Source organism: Lasioglossum baleicum, chromosome 6 (genome assembly GCF_051020765.1).
Source record: "Lasioglossum baleicum chromosome 6, iyLasBale1, whole genome shotgun sequence".
Classification (NCBI taxonomy): Eukaryota; Metazoa; Arthropoda; class Insecta; order Hymenoptera; family Halictidae; genus Lasioglossum; species Lasioglossum baleicum.
In genome coordinates this window covers 1,876,402-1,892,866 of record NC_134934.1, presented here as the reverse complement: position 1 = coordinate 1,892,866, position 16,465 = coordinate 1,876,402, and the positions used below count along the sequence as shown (strand labels likewise).

At 44.0% G+C, this 16,465-nt stretch overlaps 3 protein-coding genes across 6 annotated transcripts in view; 2 read left to right on the top strand and 1 right to left on the bottom strand.

The window, feature by feature from the left end:
• Sulf1 (Extracellular sulfatase Sulf1) overlaps window positions 1-5,184 on the top strand; it is a 90,119-nt gene extending 84,935 nt beyond the window's left edge. For both annotated transcript variants that reach the window (XM_076426615.1, XM_076426616.1), the window contains 9 exons: window positions 190-531; window positions 820-1,006; window positions 1,082-1,316; window positions 1,408-1,587; window positions 1,647-2,616; window positions 2,690-3,097; window positions 3,410-3,601; window positions 3,676-3,763; window positions 4,049-5,184. In XM_076426615.1, coding sequence (XP_076282730.1) covers window positions 190-531; window positions 820-1,006; window positions 1,082-1,316; window positions 1,408-1,587; window positions 1,647-2,616; window positions 2,690-3,097; window positions 3,410-3,601; window positions 3,676-3,763; window positions 4,049-4,139 — 2,693 coding nt within the window. In that variant the 3' untranslated portion in view covers window positions 4,140-5,184. The remainder of the gene's footprint in view (window positions 1-189; window positions 532-819; window positions 1,007-1,081; window positions 1,317-1,407; window positions 1,588-1,646; window positions 2,617-2,689; window positions 3,098-3,409; window positions 3,602-3,675; window positions 3,764-4,048) is intronic.
• On the bottom strand, window positions 236-7,568 carry LOC143210104 (ATP synthase subunit s, mitochondrial-like). 3 transcript variants are annotated; one of them, XM_076426631.1, is made up of 7 exons: window positions 7,392-7,567; window positions 7,232-7,320; window positions 6,848-7,053; window positions 6,618-6,780; window positions 6,469-6,557; window positions 6,063-6,364; window positions 5,759-5,988 (listed from the first exon to the last, which is right to left on the bottom strand). In XM_076426631.1, exons 1-6 carry the CDS (start codon window positions 7,401-7,403, stop codon window positions 6,336-6,338), a joined length of 588 nt encoding a protein of 195 aa, XP_076282746.1. In that variant the 5' UTR covers window positions 7,404-7,567; the 3' UTR covers window positions 5,759-5,988; window positions 6,063-6,335. The 3 variants fall into 3 exon arrangements, with proteins under 3 accessions (XP_076282744.1, XP_076282746.1, XP_076282745.1); XM_076426630.1 differs by lacking the exons at window positions 5,759-5,988; window positions 6,063-6,364 and having other exon boundaries at window positions 6,371-6,557; window positions 7,232-7,568; XM_076426629.1 differs by lacking the exons at window positions 6,469-6,557; window positions 6,618-6,780; window positions 6,848-7,053; window positions 7,232-7,320; window positions 7,392-7,567 and having other exon boundaries at window positions 236-5,797; window positions 5,920-5,988; window positions 6,063-6,322.
• A 241-nt stretch (window positions 7,569-7,809) lies between these two features.
• Su(var)3-3 (lysine-specific histone demethylase Su(var)3-3) overlaps window positions 7,810-16,465 on the top strand; it is a 136,394-nt gene continuing 127,738 nt past the window's right edge. The window contains exons 1-10 of the mRNA XM_076426623.1: window positions 7,810-8,068; window positions 8,588-8,816; window positions 8,885-9,036; window positions 9,115-9,276; window positions 9,335-9,451; window positions 9,522-9,698; window positions 9,775-10,038; window positions 10,121-10,258; window positions 10,327-10,400; window positions 10,482-10,630. Of these exons, the coding sequence (XP_076282738.1) occupies window positions 8,045-8,068; window positions 8,588-8,816; window positions 8,885-9,036; window positions 9,115-9,276; window positions 9,335-9,451; window positions 9,522-9,698; window positions 9,775-10,038; window positions 10,121-10,258; window positions 10,327-10,400; window positions 10,482-10,630 (1,486 nt within the window). The 5' untranslated portion in view covers window positions 7,810-8,044. The remainder of the gene's footprint in view (window positions 8,069-8,587; window positions 8,817-8,884; window positions 9,037-9,114; window positions 9,277-9,334; window positions 9,452-9,521; window positions 9,699-9,774; window positions 10,039-10,120; window positions 10,259-10,326; window positions 10,401-10,481; window positions 10,631-16,465) is intronic.

The window sequence follows — 16,465 nt, the reverse complement described above, 5'->3', positions numbered from 1 at the left end:
TGGAGACAAATCCCATTTTATGCCAAAACATTAACAATTGTTGACTTCATCCTCCAGCGCGAACTCCCCCATGAAAATGGCGGGTTCTAATACTTTTAATTTACGATTATTAAGATTGTAAAGATGCATCGATGAGAAATTGTTCAACAAATTTATTTCTAAAAATTTTAATAAACACGATTCTTCCAGGCGCGGATCCTCACCTGGACAACAGAGTGCACCCAGTGCATTCGAGTTATTCGACAAAGCACGAACGACTCGCGATGGAATGTTCAAGACCCGAAGCTCAGGCGAACTGCGTGATGGGTCAAAAATGGCGTTGCGAGAGGGATGGTCACCGATGGAGAAGACACAAATGCAAATATGCAGCTCCTCCGCCACGGATTTCGAAGAAATGCGCCTGTTTCACGCCAAACGGCGTGGTTTACACCAGATTGGAGTCGAACGATTACGATGGGCATCGATACAGCGTTAGCAGGGATAGGATAACGGGCAACTACGCCGATGTGGCCAGGTACTTCGCCAGACGAGGTACTAAAAGTTTTTAATCAACGATCTTGCCTAACGGAACCACAGTAAAGGTCAATAAAAGAACAGTTTCCTGAACATTTTGGGCAGCGAATGTTGTGGCTAAATTGTTTTAACCCTTTGAGGAGGAACATCGCAGTGTAGACGACACCTACAACTGACTCCTAAAATTGCAAACAGTCTACATATTTACACATTACGTTTTCAATATAATATTTCTGTGGTCGCTACTGTAGGTTCCTAAAAATAAAGAAATTCGTAATGCATCACGGTCGTTCACGATTTTTCTAGGCAAGCGAGAAGTGTCGAACGAAGCTAGCAAAGATGCTCATCGAGATACGAACCAGGATGAGGATGACTATAATGACGGTGAACGGGACCGTCGCGCCATAGACGAAGAAGATGACGAGGAGTTCTTGGCCGAGCTAAACCAGCTAGCCAGGCACGTGAGAAGTGAATACGCGAGCTTCCTTGCTGGGTATGGATCATTTAAAAAATTGCTGATACCTCGATAAGCACGCTAACGGTGTTTAATGGACAGACGTATCTTCAGGAGTAGGTTTGATAATCGCTCGTTCACCGATGAGAAGCTTGAATTCGATAACCTGATGGACTACTCCATGGGTGACTTTGATCCCAGCTTGGACAAGGTGGTGAAGGGTCGGCTGAACATTGAAGACGTTGTTAGGAGGCACAGGAGGATACGGAGGAGCGTGGCTAAGAAGGATACCGTGGAACACGTTACCAAGATCATGGAGAGCATAGAAGAAGAACTGGATGACTTGAAGGTATTCTTGTGCATAAATGTATCAACTAGATTTACTAAATTACTATTTATTATTTACTAATTTGATTAACAAAACGACACTGCTCACATAGGCAACGCAAGCTCGTCACTCGGAAACAAGGAAGTCATTGCCACCGAAATGTTCGGTCCTTCCCCAAGGCGGGGTGAACTGTTCCGAGACTGTCTATCAGGACCCGAACGAATGGCGCATCTCCAGGCGGGAGATCGAGCAGCAGATAAGGGAGATGAGGATGCAGCTGGAAACTCTGAGAGTGAGTCTTTGCGACAGCTATTTAATCTCGCTCATTTAACATCATGGTATTCTTTCTAGGAAATAAAGCGGCACTTAATGATCAAGCGGCCCCACTTCATCACTGACCCGGAGGAGGTTATGGAGGACGCCAAGGACACCAAGGAGACCAAGGACACTCCGAAGCCGCACCACCACACGCCAAAGCCACATCCAAACCGTCATCACAAGAAACATGAGCATACGACCACCACAAGCCCCACAACTACCACTGCCCGATCCACTCTGAAACTCGACCAAGTCACCGAAGAAAGGATCGCGACTACAGAGACCACAGAGAAGCCAAGACTGACTGTCACCTTCACGGAGACGACTGTGAGCGAGCCGTTCACCACGACAGAGTCTATCGCGACGACCCTGTCAACGACAATCAGACCGAAAAAGCTGCCCCGTCGTCAGAAAATAAAAGAGACCGCTAACAACCGGACGGAAACTGAGGAGGATAAGCCCCAGCGCCGCAGGAAGGTCCATCATCATCGCAGGAACACCACGTTGCTCACGAATAGCGTTCACGACGAGGTGTCTGCAGCCAATGTCAGCGAAACGGTGAAAACCACCGTGACCACGCAGAGCACGACCACCGCTCAGACTACTCAGTTCCATACGACTAGACTTACTACCCTTCCTACCACCACCATGAAGGAAACAACGGTTCAAAGGGAGACTTCGAGCACTCTGGGCACTACGAATGACTTCAATAGAGAGACCACTATGGAAATGGACTCGCAGACTGGGTCAGAAGCATCTAATCAAGCAGAGTCAACCGAGCCGCAAAAAACAGATACTGTCTTCGCTAAAGTAGCTACCGAGGGTCGTTATAGAACAGGGTCCTTGCCTTCGACCCTGTCCACGACACCGATGACGACTCCAGTGACGGTTCTTCCAACGAGAAAGGTTCCGAAGGTTCACAAAAACAGGACAACGACGAACCTTGGTCCCTCTAGGATAGACGTCACCATTTTGGAGTCTCCCGATAGGAAGAACAGGCAAGGTTGGTGATCAATTTCACAAGACGTTTTCTTTGAATATGTCTGTTAACCGAGTGTATCTTGCTTAAACAATAGATGTTATAGATCTGTCGAGCAACAGACGACTGCCGCCTTTGCTGAACAATCCCCTGGAAGCTCGCCACAAGTGCTACTGCGAGCCGGACACGTACACGAAGAAGGACGAGAAAGAGATAGCCCGCGAGGAGAGGAAAAGACTGAAAAAGGAGCGCCTGAAGAAGAAGGAGAGGAAGCTGCGAAAGAAGGCCAAGCTGGAGAAGGAATGCTTGACCGAGAAAATGAATTGTTTCGAGCACGATAACGATCACTGGCGGACGGCTCCCTTGTGGAGCGCCGGCCCGTTTTGTTTTTGTATGAACGCCAACAATAATACCTACTCGTGCATCCGCACGATCAACGCGACACATAATTTCCTTTACTGCGAGTTCACCACCGGTCTGGTCACGTTTTACAATCTGAGGATCGGTAAGCGAGCCTCGTAACAACCGTCAACTAAGGGAGTACAGAATTAAACGACTGAAATCCGGGATTACTTTTGCGTTGTGCTGCTTTGACGAAGTTCGATGAACATACGAATACTTTGTATGATTAATTATCGACCCATCTATAAGTAATAAATTTAAGTAAAATCTGTTCGAAGTCTCCAATCGATTTTTACACGATTGTGTTCGTTTTATCTTTGTTCTCCTCTAATGAGGCCTACCTAGTCTGTACCCCCTTCAGCAATGTGATAGTAGATCATCATGATTTTAGAGACTTTTTTAATTTTTAACGCAGATCCATTCGAACAATGGAACAGATTGTCATCGTTGACACCGCTTGAGCGATCGTACCTTCACGATCAGTTGGAACACTTGAAAGGATGCAAGGGTACAAGAGATTGCACTGTTGGCAGTGCAAAGGAGGCTATGCCACCGCCGCAGCCACATCAGAGATTGATTTCGAAGAGAAAATACGTGAACACGTTCGGTAAGGAGCTAGGCTAATCTTGTGGCAACAGGTTTTTCTCATGATCGCTGATTTCATGTTGTTCGTTTCTTTAGAGGATATGTTTGTACCGTCAGCTTTGCAAATTATTCGTGAAAGTGAACTCGGTAGTCCGCCTAATAAGAGACGAAAAAAGTTGCAAAAGTAAGTAAGCCCGTTTCCAAGAGCTTCAGGCTTCAAGTATTGTCTCTGGCAGAAAATATTTAATCAAAAGACAATATTGTATACACGTTGCATAATGCACTGTTCAATGTTATGTAAAAATTAGAAGATGGGGTACACCTCATGCTACACCTTTAGAACAAACGTGTTCAATTTTGGCCCGCAAATTATTAGATCGAATACTTTTTGCCGGGGTTGTAGAAGAGTGGAGTAGGGGATAAAATTATTCGACGGAATGTCTGCAGTGTTTGCTTTCTTGTTGGACAGTGTTTGGAACAGACGCAGTCGAAGCTGGCAAAGCAGTTGGAGGCATCACCAAGACACCGTGAACTTCCGGCGGCATAGACACCAGTACTGATTGGTTTATTTGTTTCTCTTTCGAACGTGTTGCCGAAGGATGCGCGATGCATTGCCTTAGATGTATATTAATTAATTCTCGCGATGCATTTAACGAACGTAATTTATTTAGTGATATTTAATTGAAAGGAAACGGAAACGTGATATATTTAATTGACGAACGTTTTGATTCCATTTAGAGGCGGAGCTCGCGATTCGAGCGAAGCGCAGATTTTTTGAAACGATAAACAAACTGTTCTTCAACGTGAAATTATAGCGTTTCGTCGACGCTCGCGACGAAAAAAAAACAGGAAAAACAAAACAAACGATCCAAACGATGACGATCCCTTTTTTTACTTAATAGCAGATATTTTTTATAATAATTTATTTATCCACCGTCTCTTTAGGTCTCTTTGTAAGGAGAAACAGATCATTTGTATCGACACTTTGCCTAATGAAATTTAGAGCAATTTTAAACTATCGGTCAACCGGAAGTAGGTGAAGCTGGCATTTTATCGGACGATAGATTGTCCGAAGGGAAGAAAGAATTCGAGTCTACCGCAATCAGAGCACTTCGAATTTGGATTTTTTGACTGTGGACTGATACGCACAACGAAATAACAAACACAATAGCGAAATTGTCCTGCCAAACAAAAAAAGAAAGCATCTTTCGCCTAATCACGCGAGGAAACTCTCTAACTTTCGTACGACCGTGAACAATTTATTCCAGTACAGCTGCCATACTTTTAAATTCTCTGTTATAACAGTCTCTACGAGAAAAAAAATGGAATGCTGATGGACCTATACACTCTATCGAATTGGATGTAATCACTTAACGAATAAACGAGATTTTAGACAATACCTACTCTTGTCCCGACAGAAATTGTATATTATTTAAATGAAATGGCCGCGCAATTGTCTCCATTAGCATTTTATTTTTTTACAATTGTATGTCTGTGTTATGTACTAGGTTCTCAGTTAGTATTCTGAGAATATCTTCAAGATTTTCAAATTAAAACAATGTATTTAAATCATGTGAAATAAACAAATAAATACTGTCCAAACAATTGCCTGTGTTTCAATCAATCGCATTAAACCTAAATAAACACAAATTGTATTAATTAAATAAATACTAATTATAGAAACATCAAAAACTTAAAAATCGATGGCAAGGTCAAAGTCCTCGTTATCATCAAAAATAGTTATTGCATCTACTGTCTTCACTAAATCCCTGCCTTTAGAATTATTACTTTTGCTCTCATTCTTTGTATCTAATTCGGTATGATGTAGTTCTTGTTCTACAAGATTATTGAATTCTTCTTCATCATCGAGACTAACATTCTGTGGAGAATCTTTGTTATAGTAAGAATGGCTACTCTGGGAACATCCATACGTGTTCTCGCTACCCATCTGTACAGAATTGTTAGTTTCATCGTTAACCTGTTCATGGTCCAAAACTTGCACAGTATTAAACAGGGCTTCATCAGAAGTATCCAAATACTTTGCCCATTTGTTTTCAGACACCTTCAACTCAGGTTGGTTGGTATAATCAACTTGCTGACTATCATATGTATTAGTGACTGTTTCGAATGATGAATTTGTCTGACCTTCATATGCCTTCATGGCATTTAATTTTTGTACCTGAATACGACAATCTTTCCCAGATCCTTGGAAAAAAATCTAAAATTTTTGCCCAATCGTTATTTTCTAGTAGATTCATTTTACAATTGAACAGATGAGACATACTGTTGTAGTGTCCACTACAAACCAGTAAAAATAATTAATGAATTGCTGAAACTCACTCGTCTGAAAGATTGTTTTGCATTACATATTTTGCACTGCCAGTTTTTTGCTTTCTTAACTATGTGGACCTGAAAACTTTGCAATGAATAAAACGTTCGAAATTGTGAACCACAATCATAATTTCGGTGGTTCTAGCACCTACCTGATACATGTTGCAGGAATAACAGCATAAAATGTTCATATGCTGCGGCATGTTGATTAGAACTCTTGAATGTCACAGCCAGTTACAGAACAACACTTATGAAACAATTTCAAACTTCGAACAGCAAATGACGTTCGACGAAACAGGCTAGCCAACATCAGTAACTGAATTTTAGCGGCAAATTTTTTAATTTCACTTCCGCCTATGGAATTCAAACGAACCATTTCCGGTCTCTGCACTGAACTAAATATATGTATAAATAGGTGTAATTTCTTATGTCGATTTAAAATATAGTCCATTCACTGGAAATAATATGTGAGTTTGTTTATTTTATTTAGTATCTCCTACTTTACAGTAAATTTCATATGAAAGATGTTATAATACGTTTATGCAGTATAAATATTACAATTAGGTAGTGCTTCCTTGATTTCTGCACATACAGCATCCATATTTTTAACGTACGGTAATGATCGAATATTTAGATGCTCTAAATTTCTGAAAACAATACATGTAAATGAGGAACAAAAGTCATGAATTTTTTTTCATTATACATACTTGAGCTTTTTCAATTTCCGTAACCCGTCATCAGTAATGTTTTTGCAATCCAAAATCAGTACATCAGTAAGCGAATCTTTCAGTATAGATAACATTGATATAGCTGTATCATTGATGTATTTACAGCTCTCCAGCCTTACTTTCTTTATATGTTTACATCCCTCTAAATTAGTAACTCATATAATCATGATAATAATCTTTCTGCAAGCATAATCCTAAGTAACACCCACCAAAGTGTGGAAATCCAATATCACTAATTCCAGCATTGATAGCATTAACATCCTCGATGAAATAATTACTGTGCGTTGTTGGTAGAGCATTATAGTCTCTTACTTCTTTGATAGAGTCTTTCCATTTGACATAAGCTCCGTTTCTCAAGAGCCACTCTGCACAAGATATATCAGGACCAAGTTCCCTTCTATGATCATCATTAACTCTTGAAAACAAATTTTTATATTACAAAATTAATTATCTTACACAATAATCCTACAGAGGTAATAGAGTTTGAGATTTATAGTTAATACTGCAGTACATTTCGAATGACTTCTGCGTATCTCTAAAATATTATATAATCTCCATGGAATTAAATTGTTAATAATTATTTCATATGATACCTATTGAATACAATAGTAAGCCAGTAAAAAAAGGGTCTGCCCTGACTTTTTGTGCACTGATACACAGTGGAGCTTAATCTACTCAGAGTCTGCAATGAAGTAAACAAAGTGAGAAATTGTTGATGGATAGGTGACGAATGTATTTTATTTTGTTTCATACGTAAATTCCCATCTCTCTTTGTTATTTATTTCAACCTTTGTTATTTGTTCCGCTTACGTTAATCAAGTTTAAGTCGCATTTAATGTTTGCATTACATATATAAACGTAAATTCTATGTGATGAAATACCACTGCTCTGAGCCAGGCTTAGATTTACGAAAGTCTGTGATGAGGTATAGGTATAGGAAGTTTTCTCGACGAGAAGCGACCTGGTGGCGCTAGCTTATGGCAAATCGACGAAACCTCTAAACAAAATGTGCCACAGATTGCCTGTTAGATAACGTCACCTGGGCGTTCTCTCAAATAAAGAAGAAGTCACTGACGAGACACGTGCTGTAGTGAAGCTGTAACAAAATGAAATTGGAAATAATTTCAGAGCTGATAAGGCCTACTCCTACATCTCGTCTGTGGCCAATACTTATTGAAAGAGTAGTTTCTCAGCGAACTGTTGTTCATGAAAAGATGGAGTAAACATTGTTCTCCTACAGATGTCGATGACAATCCATAATTCTGACAATCGTTGTGTTCTATATTGTTCGTAGTTTCTGGCTTTTCTAATTGTATGTGCCGCCGGTTTGAAGAGTCAAAACAAACCTGTGTAACTTCGCACGGCAACAATTACATTTTGTGGAAAGTCTACAATACAGCAGCGATATGAGTCGAAGGAAAAGGGCGAAGGTTTGTTCTGTTGTATGTCTCAAGTAGTAAAAATGTTATGTCGTTTTGAAGGTTATTTTCACAAAAATTACTGTGGTGTCCAATGTTTCAAATATTACGCCTCCAAAGATTATTCATGATATTACGTTTATGTTTACTTTCCTGCAATATTCAATGAATCGTCATTCAAGAAAACGTGTAATCCAGAGTCTGTGCATAGCTGCAGTAAACATTTCAATGTTGTAAACAAGTATACTAGGTTATGTTTTGATTAAACCTCTTATTTGTTATATTTATTCGTGTGATGGGTAGTCATAAGTTTTAATTTCTCCAATTGATTTATACATGATCTGTACAAGTCGAAATGCGAGTGTTTCGTGGAACTTTTATGTCATAAATAGAGTTTCAGGTGTTTAACCTATATGTCAAAGTGGAATTTTACTTTTTCCTTAAGCTCTGTTTATCAACAAACAATCATTAGAAGCATGTTCATTGAAAACTATGTTATTAGAGCTGTCTGTCACGTTTATTTGTTTATAGGTGGAATATAGAGAAATGGAAGAAAAGTATAATCAGTTGGAAGACGAGAATGCGTCTGACACATCGGAGAAATCTAAAACTGGTCTTGTGACACCAGAGAAAAAACCTGTGCCTGAAGTAAAAAAGGAATCTGAAGCTCCCATACCACAGACTGCTCCGACATCGTCGGCAACGAAGGTGGAGGTCAAAGAGGAGGATGATCAAGACAGCGATCATGAAGATCCACATGGTAAATACATCTTTTACAAAAAAGTTTTCATCTGATGAAAAAAGTTTAATGGATATTTGTGATTGCAGTGAAAGAATTACTTAATGGATTGGAAGGAGCTGCATTCCAGAGTCGTCTTCCTTTTGATAAATTAACTTCTACAGAGGCAGCTTGTTTCCCAGACGTTTCGGGTGGTCCACCACAAACGCAGAAAGTGTTTCTTCATATTAGAAACAGACTTGTAAGTCGTTTAACAACATATAGCTGGCCTGCATTTTCAACTTTCGAGTTTACTTACAAACTGTCTTTGTTATCTCAGTTGCAGTTATGGCTGGAAAATCCGAAACAACAATTAATTGTTGAAAATGCTTTGCCGGCGATAGAATCACCTTATAACAGCGATACAGTGTTGGCGCGAAGAATTCATGCCTTTTTAGAAAGACATGGTTTTATAAATTTTGGTGTATTCAAACGATTGAAGGTGGGTGCATTAAACAACTAATTAATACTGAAAGTATGCTAATGTATTTTCCTTTCAGCCTTTACCTACTAAAAAGCTAGGAAAAGTGATAGTGATAGGAGCAGGTATAGCTGGATTAGCTGCTGCTCAGCAGATGCAGCAGTTTGGCTTAGAAGTAATTGTACTGGAAGCTAGGGTAATTGTTACAATTCTAATACTCACCTATAAAATATATTCACCTATAATATATATTTTTTATTCTACAGGACCGAGTGGGTGGTCGTATCGCAACGTTCCGCAAGTCTTCGTACATAGCTGACTTAGGCGCTATGGTAGTCACAGGTTTAGGCGGAAATCCTGTGACGACTCTCAGCAAACAAATTAACATGGAACTTCACAAAATTCGTCAAAAGTGTCCTTTATATGAAAGCGACGGGCAAACGGCGAGTAGAACCATATATTTGCAAGTATATGATATGCGATGTGTTAGAAAATAATAAATCTAATCGTTCTGACTAGGTCCCGAAAGACAAAGATGAAATGGTGGAGAGAGAATTTAACAGATTACTGGAGGCAACGTCGTACCTTTCGCATCAATTAGATTTTAATTATGTGGGTAGCACCGGAGCTACAGGCCAGAGCAGCAATACGCGGCCAGTGTCATTAGGTCAAGCATTAGAGTGGGTGATACGTTTGCAAGAACAGGGTGTTAAACAACGTCAGGTAGCCCACCTACGTTCAGTCTTGTCGCTTCAGGGCCGACTTATCACCAATCAGCACAGAGTAAGCATTTCGTCTGCTCCAATTTTTCGTTCAAATCTTTCGGATCTATTTTATGAATCGCGCTGTTACATACTTGTTACAGATGATATCGATCATGGACCGCTTAGTGGAGCTGAACAAACAGTACAAAGAGATGACCGAAAGCAAACTACCGACGCGCGACATCACGCAAGAGTTCGTGTTGCGTTCGAAGCTGCGCGACCTCCACAACGCATGCAAGGTGTGAATAGTATTTACGCAATTAGAATATTTCAGGCATCGCATGCTGATTTATTCGCTTTGCCTTAGGAGTGGGATCAGCTGGCCGAGCAGCAGAAGGAGATCGAGGCCAAGCTGCAGGAATTGGAAGCCTCTCCTCCTAGGTAAATCGTAATTTGTTTTATTATTGATGCGATCGTTTCACGCGAACCCGCCATCAAGAAGAATACATTTATGATTTACAGCGACGTATACTTATCCTCGAAGGATCGTCAGATACTCGACTGGCACTTCGCGAATCTGGAATTCGCGAACGCGACATCCTTGTCCAACTTGAGTCTGAAGCACTGGGACCAGGACGACGACTTCGAGTTCACCGGCAGCCATCTAACAGGTAAATCGCTCGACAATATGTTATATAATCCGCTGGAGATCGGTCCATTAAATTAGCGCTTGCCTCCACCGTCGCGGTGAAAGTGATTCGGATCGATCCGAGCGGCCGATTAAATTGCCTGCGATTATTATTGATCGCGGCGGGCCGCCGCGTGTTGCGCCGTGGCAAAACACGCGAAGACATTCTAATTTCGTGCGTGGTTCGCGGAATATTCTCCGCTCGCAACGTAAACGCGTGCAACGCTGCATTATATCGACGTTCTCGAGAAATTGCTTAACCAGCCGGTAGATGGTTTAGATAACGGGTGAATTATTCGCGGGTTGCATCTCCTTTACAGGCGTCGAGGCTCCGCGGCCTCGTGCGCGCGCGCTCGCGCGGTTGACTTTATCAACCTTATTGAAAGCCGATAGCATGAGATTCCGTGTAGATAGTCGTGGTGGTGTATCCCCCAACCGATCGGTTACCGGAGTTCTCATTATGTGAAATTATACCTATGATCATCGCGTGTTGCCTGCGCTCGGGCCTACTAATGCGCTAACAAAAACGAACGAGACGAGGAATTATGACTGCAGATAATCAAGCGGTTTCGTATTTTACACTGTCGACGGGTCGCCGTGGCGACCAGCGACGGTTACACGTTTACGGCGGTGGCGGCGGGTTAACCGTTCCCCGAATCGCTCGATTCTCTCAAGTATTTACATTAAACTAAAGCTTCCCGGAAATAATTGGCATTCCGATACCACCTGAACCACTAGCGCGGCAGTTAAAACTGTTAGCCACTTCCGGGTGTAATCTCGACTAGTTCCATCGGTAGCTGGGAAACGTACTGGCGTCGGAACTCTATTCAATCCCCGCGCTCTCGTATTAGGGCTGTATTGTACCCGATAACCGAGTTGGGAGTGGTCGAAGTTTCTTTGACCCATTCACTATGCTGTATCTAATCGCGGAGGGTTTCCTATATTAGCGACGACTGTTACGCGAGAAACCGACGATAGGAACGACTGGTGAACTAGCACGTGTGGTTAGTCCATCAGCGACCTTCAAACCATCCTTGCTGATAGCAGAACCTCGATATTCGTAAACCTTAACTCCTTCTGTTACGTTAATTCAACGGGTGTTAGGAACGATCAATGGAGAAGAAGCTGTACGAAAAATCATACTAACTCTCCGCGAACCAGGGGAATAAAAGTAAAAAATAACGAAATAATCGCCGGCATATAATGCACTAAGAAAAATGTCTTTCCACCATGCACAGTCCACGAACTCCTGCAGCGTTTCGCAACGCGTTTCAAGCAACGATCGAGGTGCTTCTGTACTTCGTACTCGGCTGGGACTCTCCAGAGAGTCTGCGTCGAGGTTCCAGCACGAAAATGCGTCGGTATAATGACATGCACGGCTCGCGAACGAACGGTAAACGCCGGGGTTAATAGAGAGGCTACTCGAGAGAGCGATGCGGTTCAAGGTGGACGGAGCCGGACGTTTTGTATCGGTCGGCCGTATCCCGGCGGAATAACGTGGCTGCGTGTGTCGCTACCGCGAAGTGCACTCGACTGACAGTGAACGAACGAACCGGTCGAGTCGAGCTCGAGTTCCAATATTGCTCCACTGTCGTTCGTCGGGGCCCCTGACGCAGTCGAGCGGACCGCGGCGGAACGACGACGACGGTGGAACACTCCAGGGGCCCCGTAGGGCCCCCGGTTCCCTTCTTTTTCCGTCGTGCACACGGTGAAACAAGAGACACGCGAGATGTAGTTCGTTGTACGGTAGGAGGGGGGGGGGGTGGTGTGGGAGGTGGGGAAAGAGGAGGGAGGTACAACACAGGGCCCCGGGCATGGTGGTCAATTCGAAATTAAAGCGATGCCCACGGTCCATGACTGACGTGCATCGATGATCATGACGGTCTGCCCGCAAGGTTCTTCCCGGCGATTAATGAGATGTAAACAATTTAACGCTAAATTAAGCACAACAATAGGCTCTCTCTCGTGAATACCCGGTCGAAAGTCGGGGCCCCGATCCGTCGATGTAATCGGTTCTTCTCCCCGGTGCGTTCTTTCCCCGGGCTCTCTTCATCGTGGTCCTGCGCTCCGCTTTACGGACCATCGGTTCCTTCTCGGTTTCAAACGAAATCCCGCTGCACAGGGTTAATAGCCGCTGACCGAAAACCGTTTAGGCTGAAATATTCTTTGAGATACTTTTTCGCTTTGAATGTCGCCGACCGATACGCCCCGCGACTATTTACGTTGCTTTTTTTCGCTCGACGGGTAGCGGAGGCGGTAGCGAGACGCGGGCACCCGCGAGTGCTCGAGCTCGAGCAAAGGTCTCTAGTTGGATCCGCAACGAAAAGTTCGAAAATACGTTCTCGAGATTATGTACATACATATATCGAGATTGAGTGGAACGGAATGACAACATGAGACAAAATTGATAAATGAAGCAATGAATGATTCGCTGTCCGAGGGTTAGCACAGTTTGTACGTGTCCGGCAACTTACGATCTCTGCATGGTACCAGTGTGTCTTACGGTGGTCCAGGAAACCATTTCGGATGGACACGGCTACCGAAAGCCTGGACAGTAAAATTATGAAATAACCCGGGTGGATCGAGGCTCGCCTAACCCGAGAAAATCAAATCCAAGAAGGAACCTTGTTCCGGAGAGGTCTGAAAGATATCGAGTGATTTCTACGCCGTTCGCGTCGAAACACGACGACGGTCCCCGCCTCTTTCCTATTCGACGTTTCGTTGGCTCGTGTTTGACACGGGAACGCCATCATTCCATTTCGTGTATATTGTTTTCGTCTCGATCGAGGGATCCGCTACACGGACCACGTCGGTCAACATTCGGTACTAAAACCGTGGAATGTACGTCCCCGTCGTCCTCGTCGTAGGCCTGCCCATCCGGCTGGCGGATTCGCTCGTATACTAGAGAGTTACCGAGCTTTGTTCGTCGGACCCGACCGCGTCGTCAGTGTTTTTCGGTCGTTCGTTGTCCAGAGGAGCCTTCCTATACGCTGGTAGGACGAAAACGTAGGCTGGGTCCACGATGTTATGCGTGTATGTATACCCGGGGCCGCGTACTCGAACCGAGATGGAGAACCGGGATACGGCCCCGGGGATGGGCCATTTACGACGTATCGAAGACTTCTATACCGTTCGTTGACTCCGATCGTCGCATTCCACGCCGTCGGTGTGTCGCTACCAAAATTATATTGTCGTAAAGTCGACTTCGCGCGAGTCCCGGCTCTCCTCTGAACCGAACGAGGACTCGCCCGGGACATGGTTACGCCCGTTCGCGGCCGAATAAACGTCGTCAGCGTTTCGTTCACTCGCATTTTTCGGGAAATTTCTTCGGTCCTCCTCCTCCCCAACATACGATCTTGGAAACGTAAGCTCTGGCCGGCTTTAATCGGATATGTTCGATTGAGTCCTTGCCGCGTGACTTTTAAGGCCGCTGTAAAGTCCTCGAGGAAGATGAATCGGTCACTCGTTGCTGGCGTTGCTGAAATTGTTCAATAATGCTCTATCCGCGTAATGAGCATTCTATGAGCTGAGTCACAGGTGGGTGACGAGCTTGATTGGCTCAGAGAGCTTTTAGTCCGTCAGGATTTTCTTGTCTCTCGAACACAAACGAATCTTTCGATTGTCTTTGATTTGTCTGCGGAAAGTTGTTTACCGTGTATTACCAGTTTCACATATGCATCAAATGATAAAATCATATAAAATTAATTCAATTATATTCATGTTTTTAATGGACGTCGTCATTAGCTTAGTAGAAACGATACTTACAAACAACATAGTTATTGAGGTTTAAATGACTCCAGAATTTTGGAGTAGGAATTCAGAAACGATACACAGCATCTCAAAGATCAAAGTTGAACACTCAGTTAAACGATATACAACTCGAAGCCGTGGTGAACAAATAAATAAAGAAAAGCAGAAGGAAATATAATATTCTGACATTGGCGAACGTCTGTACGAGCCACGCGGTCGAAGCGAAAGTAAAGTATGGCCGGCGATTAAAGACGCTGACAAATGCGCGCTCAGTTTACCGAATAGGGTATTAACGAACGTTAAACGTGTATTAAGCCCGTCGGGGAGAACGTTTACCGTGGTGGCGGAGGACAATAACGGGAAGAATGGAATCCGGAATATCTAGGCCCGGGCGTATTCCCCTAGCTGGAGATAGGAATCAGGATGCTGTTAAGGATCGCGGTGCCTCGTAGCCGGTCCGCTGCGCGTCTCGTGTTTCCCAATAATGTTCGGCCGTCAGAAAATTTACGAACCAAAGAATATTCGGGGAAGAATATACAAACCCGGGTGCGCCTTAATGAGCTTTCGCTTTCGATCTCCGATCGATTCTGGCCGGTGTTCACCGGAGGCCTGGAAATAAACGGTGGACGGGCCCGGGCCTCGATCGGCTCATTTGGCGAGGAGAGAATGAGAGTGTGTGTGTGAGAGAGAGAGAGGCTCCCTCGAAAAAGAGTGTAAACTAGAATGTGTCGAAACGCGGTGCCGCGTCGCCAGTGTTTTTTCGTAGAGGGTTGGAATCAACGAAGGAATGAGTGTGTGTGAGAGAGAGAGAGAGAGATGCTCTCCGGACGGCCAGTGTTTCCCCGACAGGACGAAAACGTAGGCAGCTTAACATTAGTTGAGCCGAGAGCTCGATGGCAGCACACGGTGGGAGGGAGGGGGACAGAGAGGGGGCCCGAGTGGTAATTTACGAGGTATCGAAGACCTTGTACACTCCTACCCGCCAACGAGCCGGCCTCGCCCCGCGGAATCCAGTCTTGGCCTTAACGCACCGATACCTTTCCCATGACCACTTTCGGCCTATCTGTGCACACGCGGCTCGGCAACCACACAACCGCGATCTCTACACACCGTATACCTTCTCCCCTCGTGCCTCTCTCTCTCTCTCTCTCTCGTTCTCTCTGCTGCTCCATGTCTGTGCCTTTACCATTTACAGTGCTCCTCGTGTCGGCGACGCGGTAGGGTACCTTGTCGATATAGTCTATCTGGGGTTGGGGGCTACGGCTCCTCTCGGTGCCCGTCGTCGATCCGCGCGTGATTTCTCTTCTTAACGTCACCTATCGCCGGTGAAGCGTCGACCGGCCGATTTCTTAGCGCCGGGCATTCCTCACCCTCGAAACAAATGGTTCGCCGACACGCGCGCGCGCACCGGGATTAAGTCTTCCTGACGGACCGCGTCACCGATACCCATCCAACGTCCCCGGCCTCTCGTTCTTTTCTACCGACCCCGTATTCTTCTTCGCCTCAAAGCGAATACTTCCTGTCCCCATACAACGCGTCACGACGATTCAGCGCGCCGGAGAATCCCTAAATTTGGTGTTTCTTACGGTGCGTCACGACCTTCCTGTTTGGCCACTGTTTCTGCCCAGCGACACGCTCTTAGTACGACTGACAGTCACGACTCAGTCAAAATGATATAAATCGTAGATTTGGTATAATCGACTTTATTGTACATCAGTAGGGTTTATAAAAGTAGTTTAGAATTGTTCGCTTCAACAAACGCTCTTGAGACTCGCTTTAGACCCCCGTATGATCCCATTTTATTGGTACACCAGATATAAGTAGCTAACGGTTTAAGTTAGTTCACAGAAGTTGAGAAGTTAGATGAAGCTGCTCGTGAAGTTTAATTGAATCCTTAAGGACTACTGTCTTAAATAATTTATGATCCAAGGTGATAAGGGAAGATAGGAGTTGCTGGCTAAAGGTGCAATATTTAGTGTTCAGTAATTTTTGTGCTAAGGAAAAGTAATCCAGTTAATGTTAACTAAAAAAATAGCCATCCTTGTAATACATAGATTTCGGAGCCCTT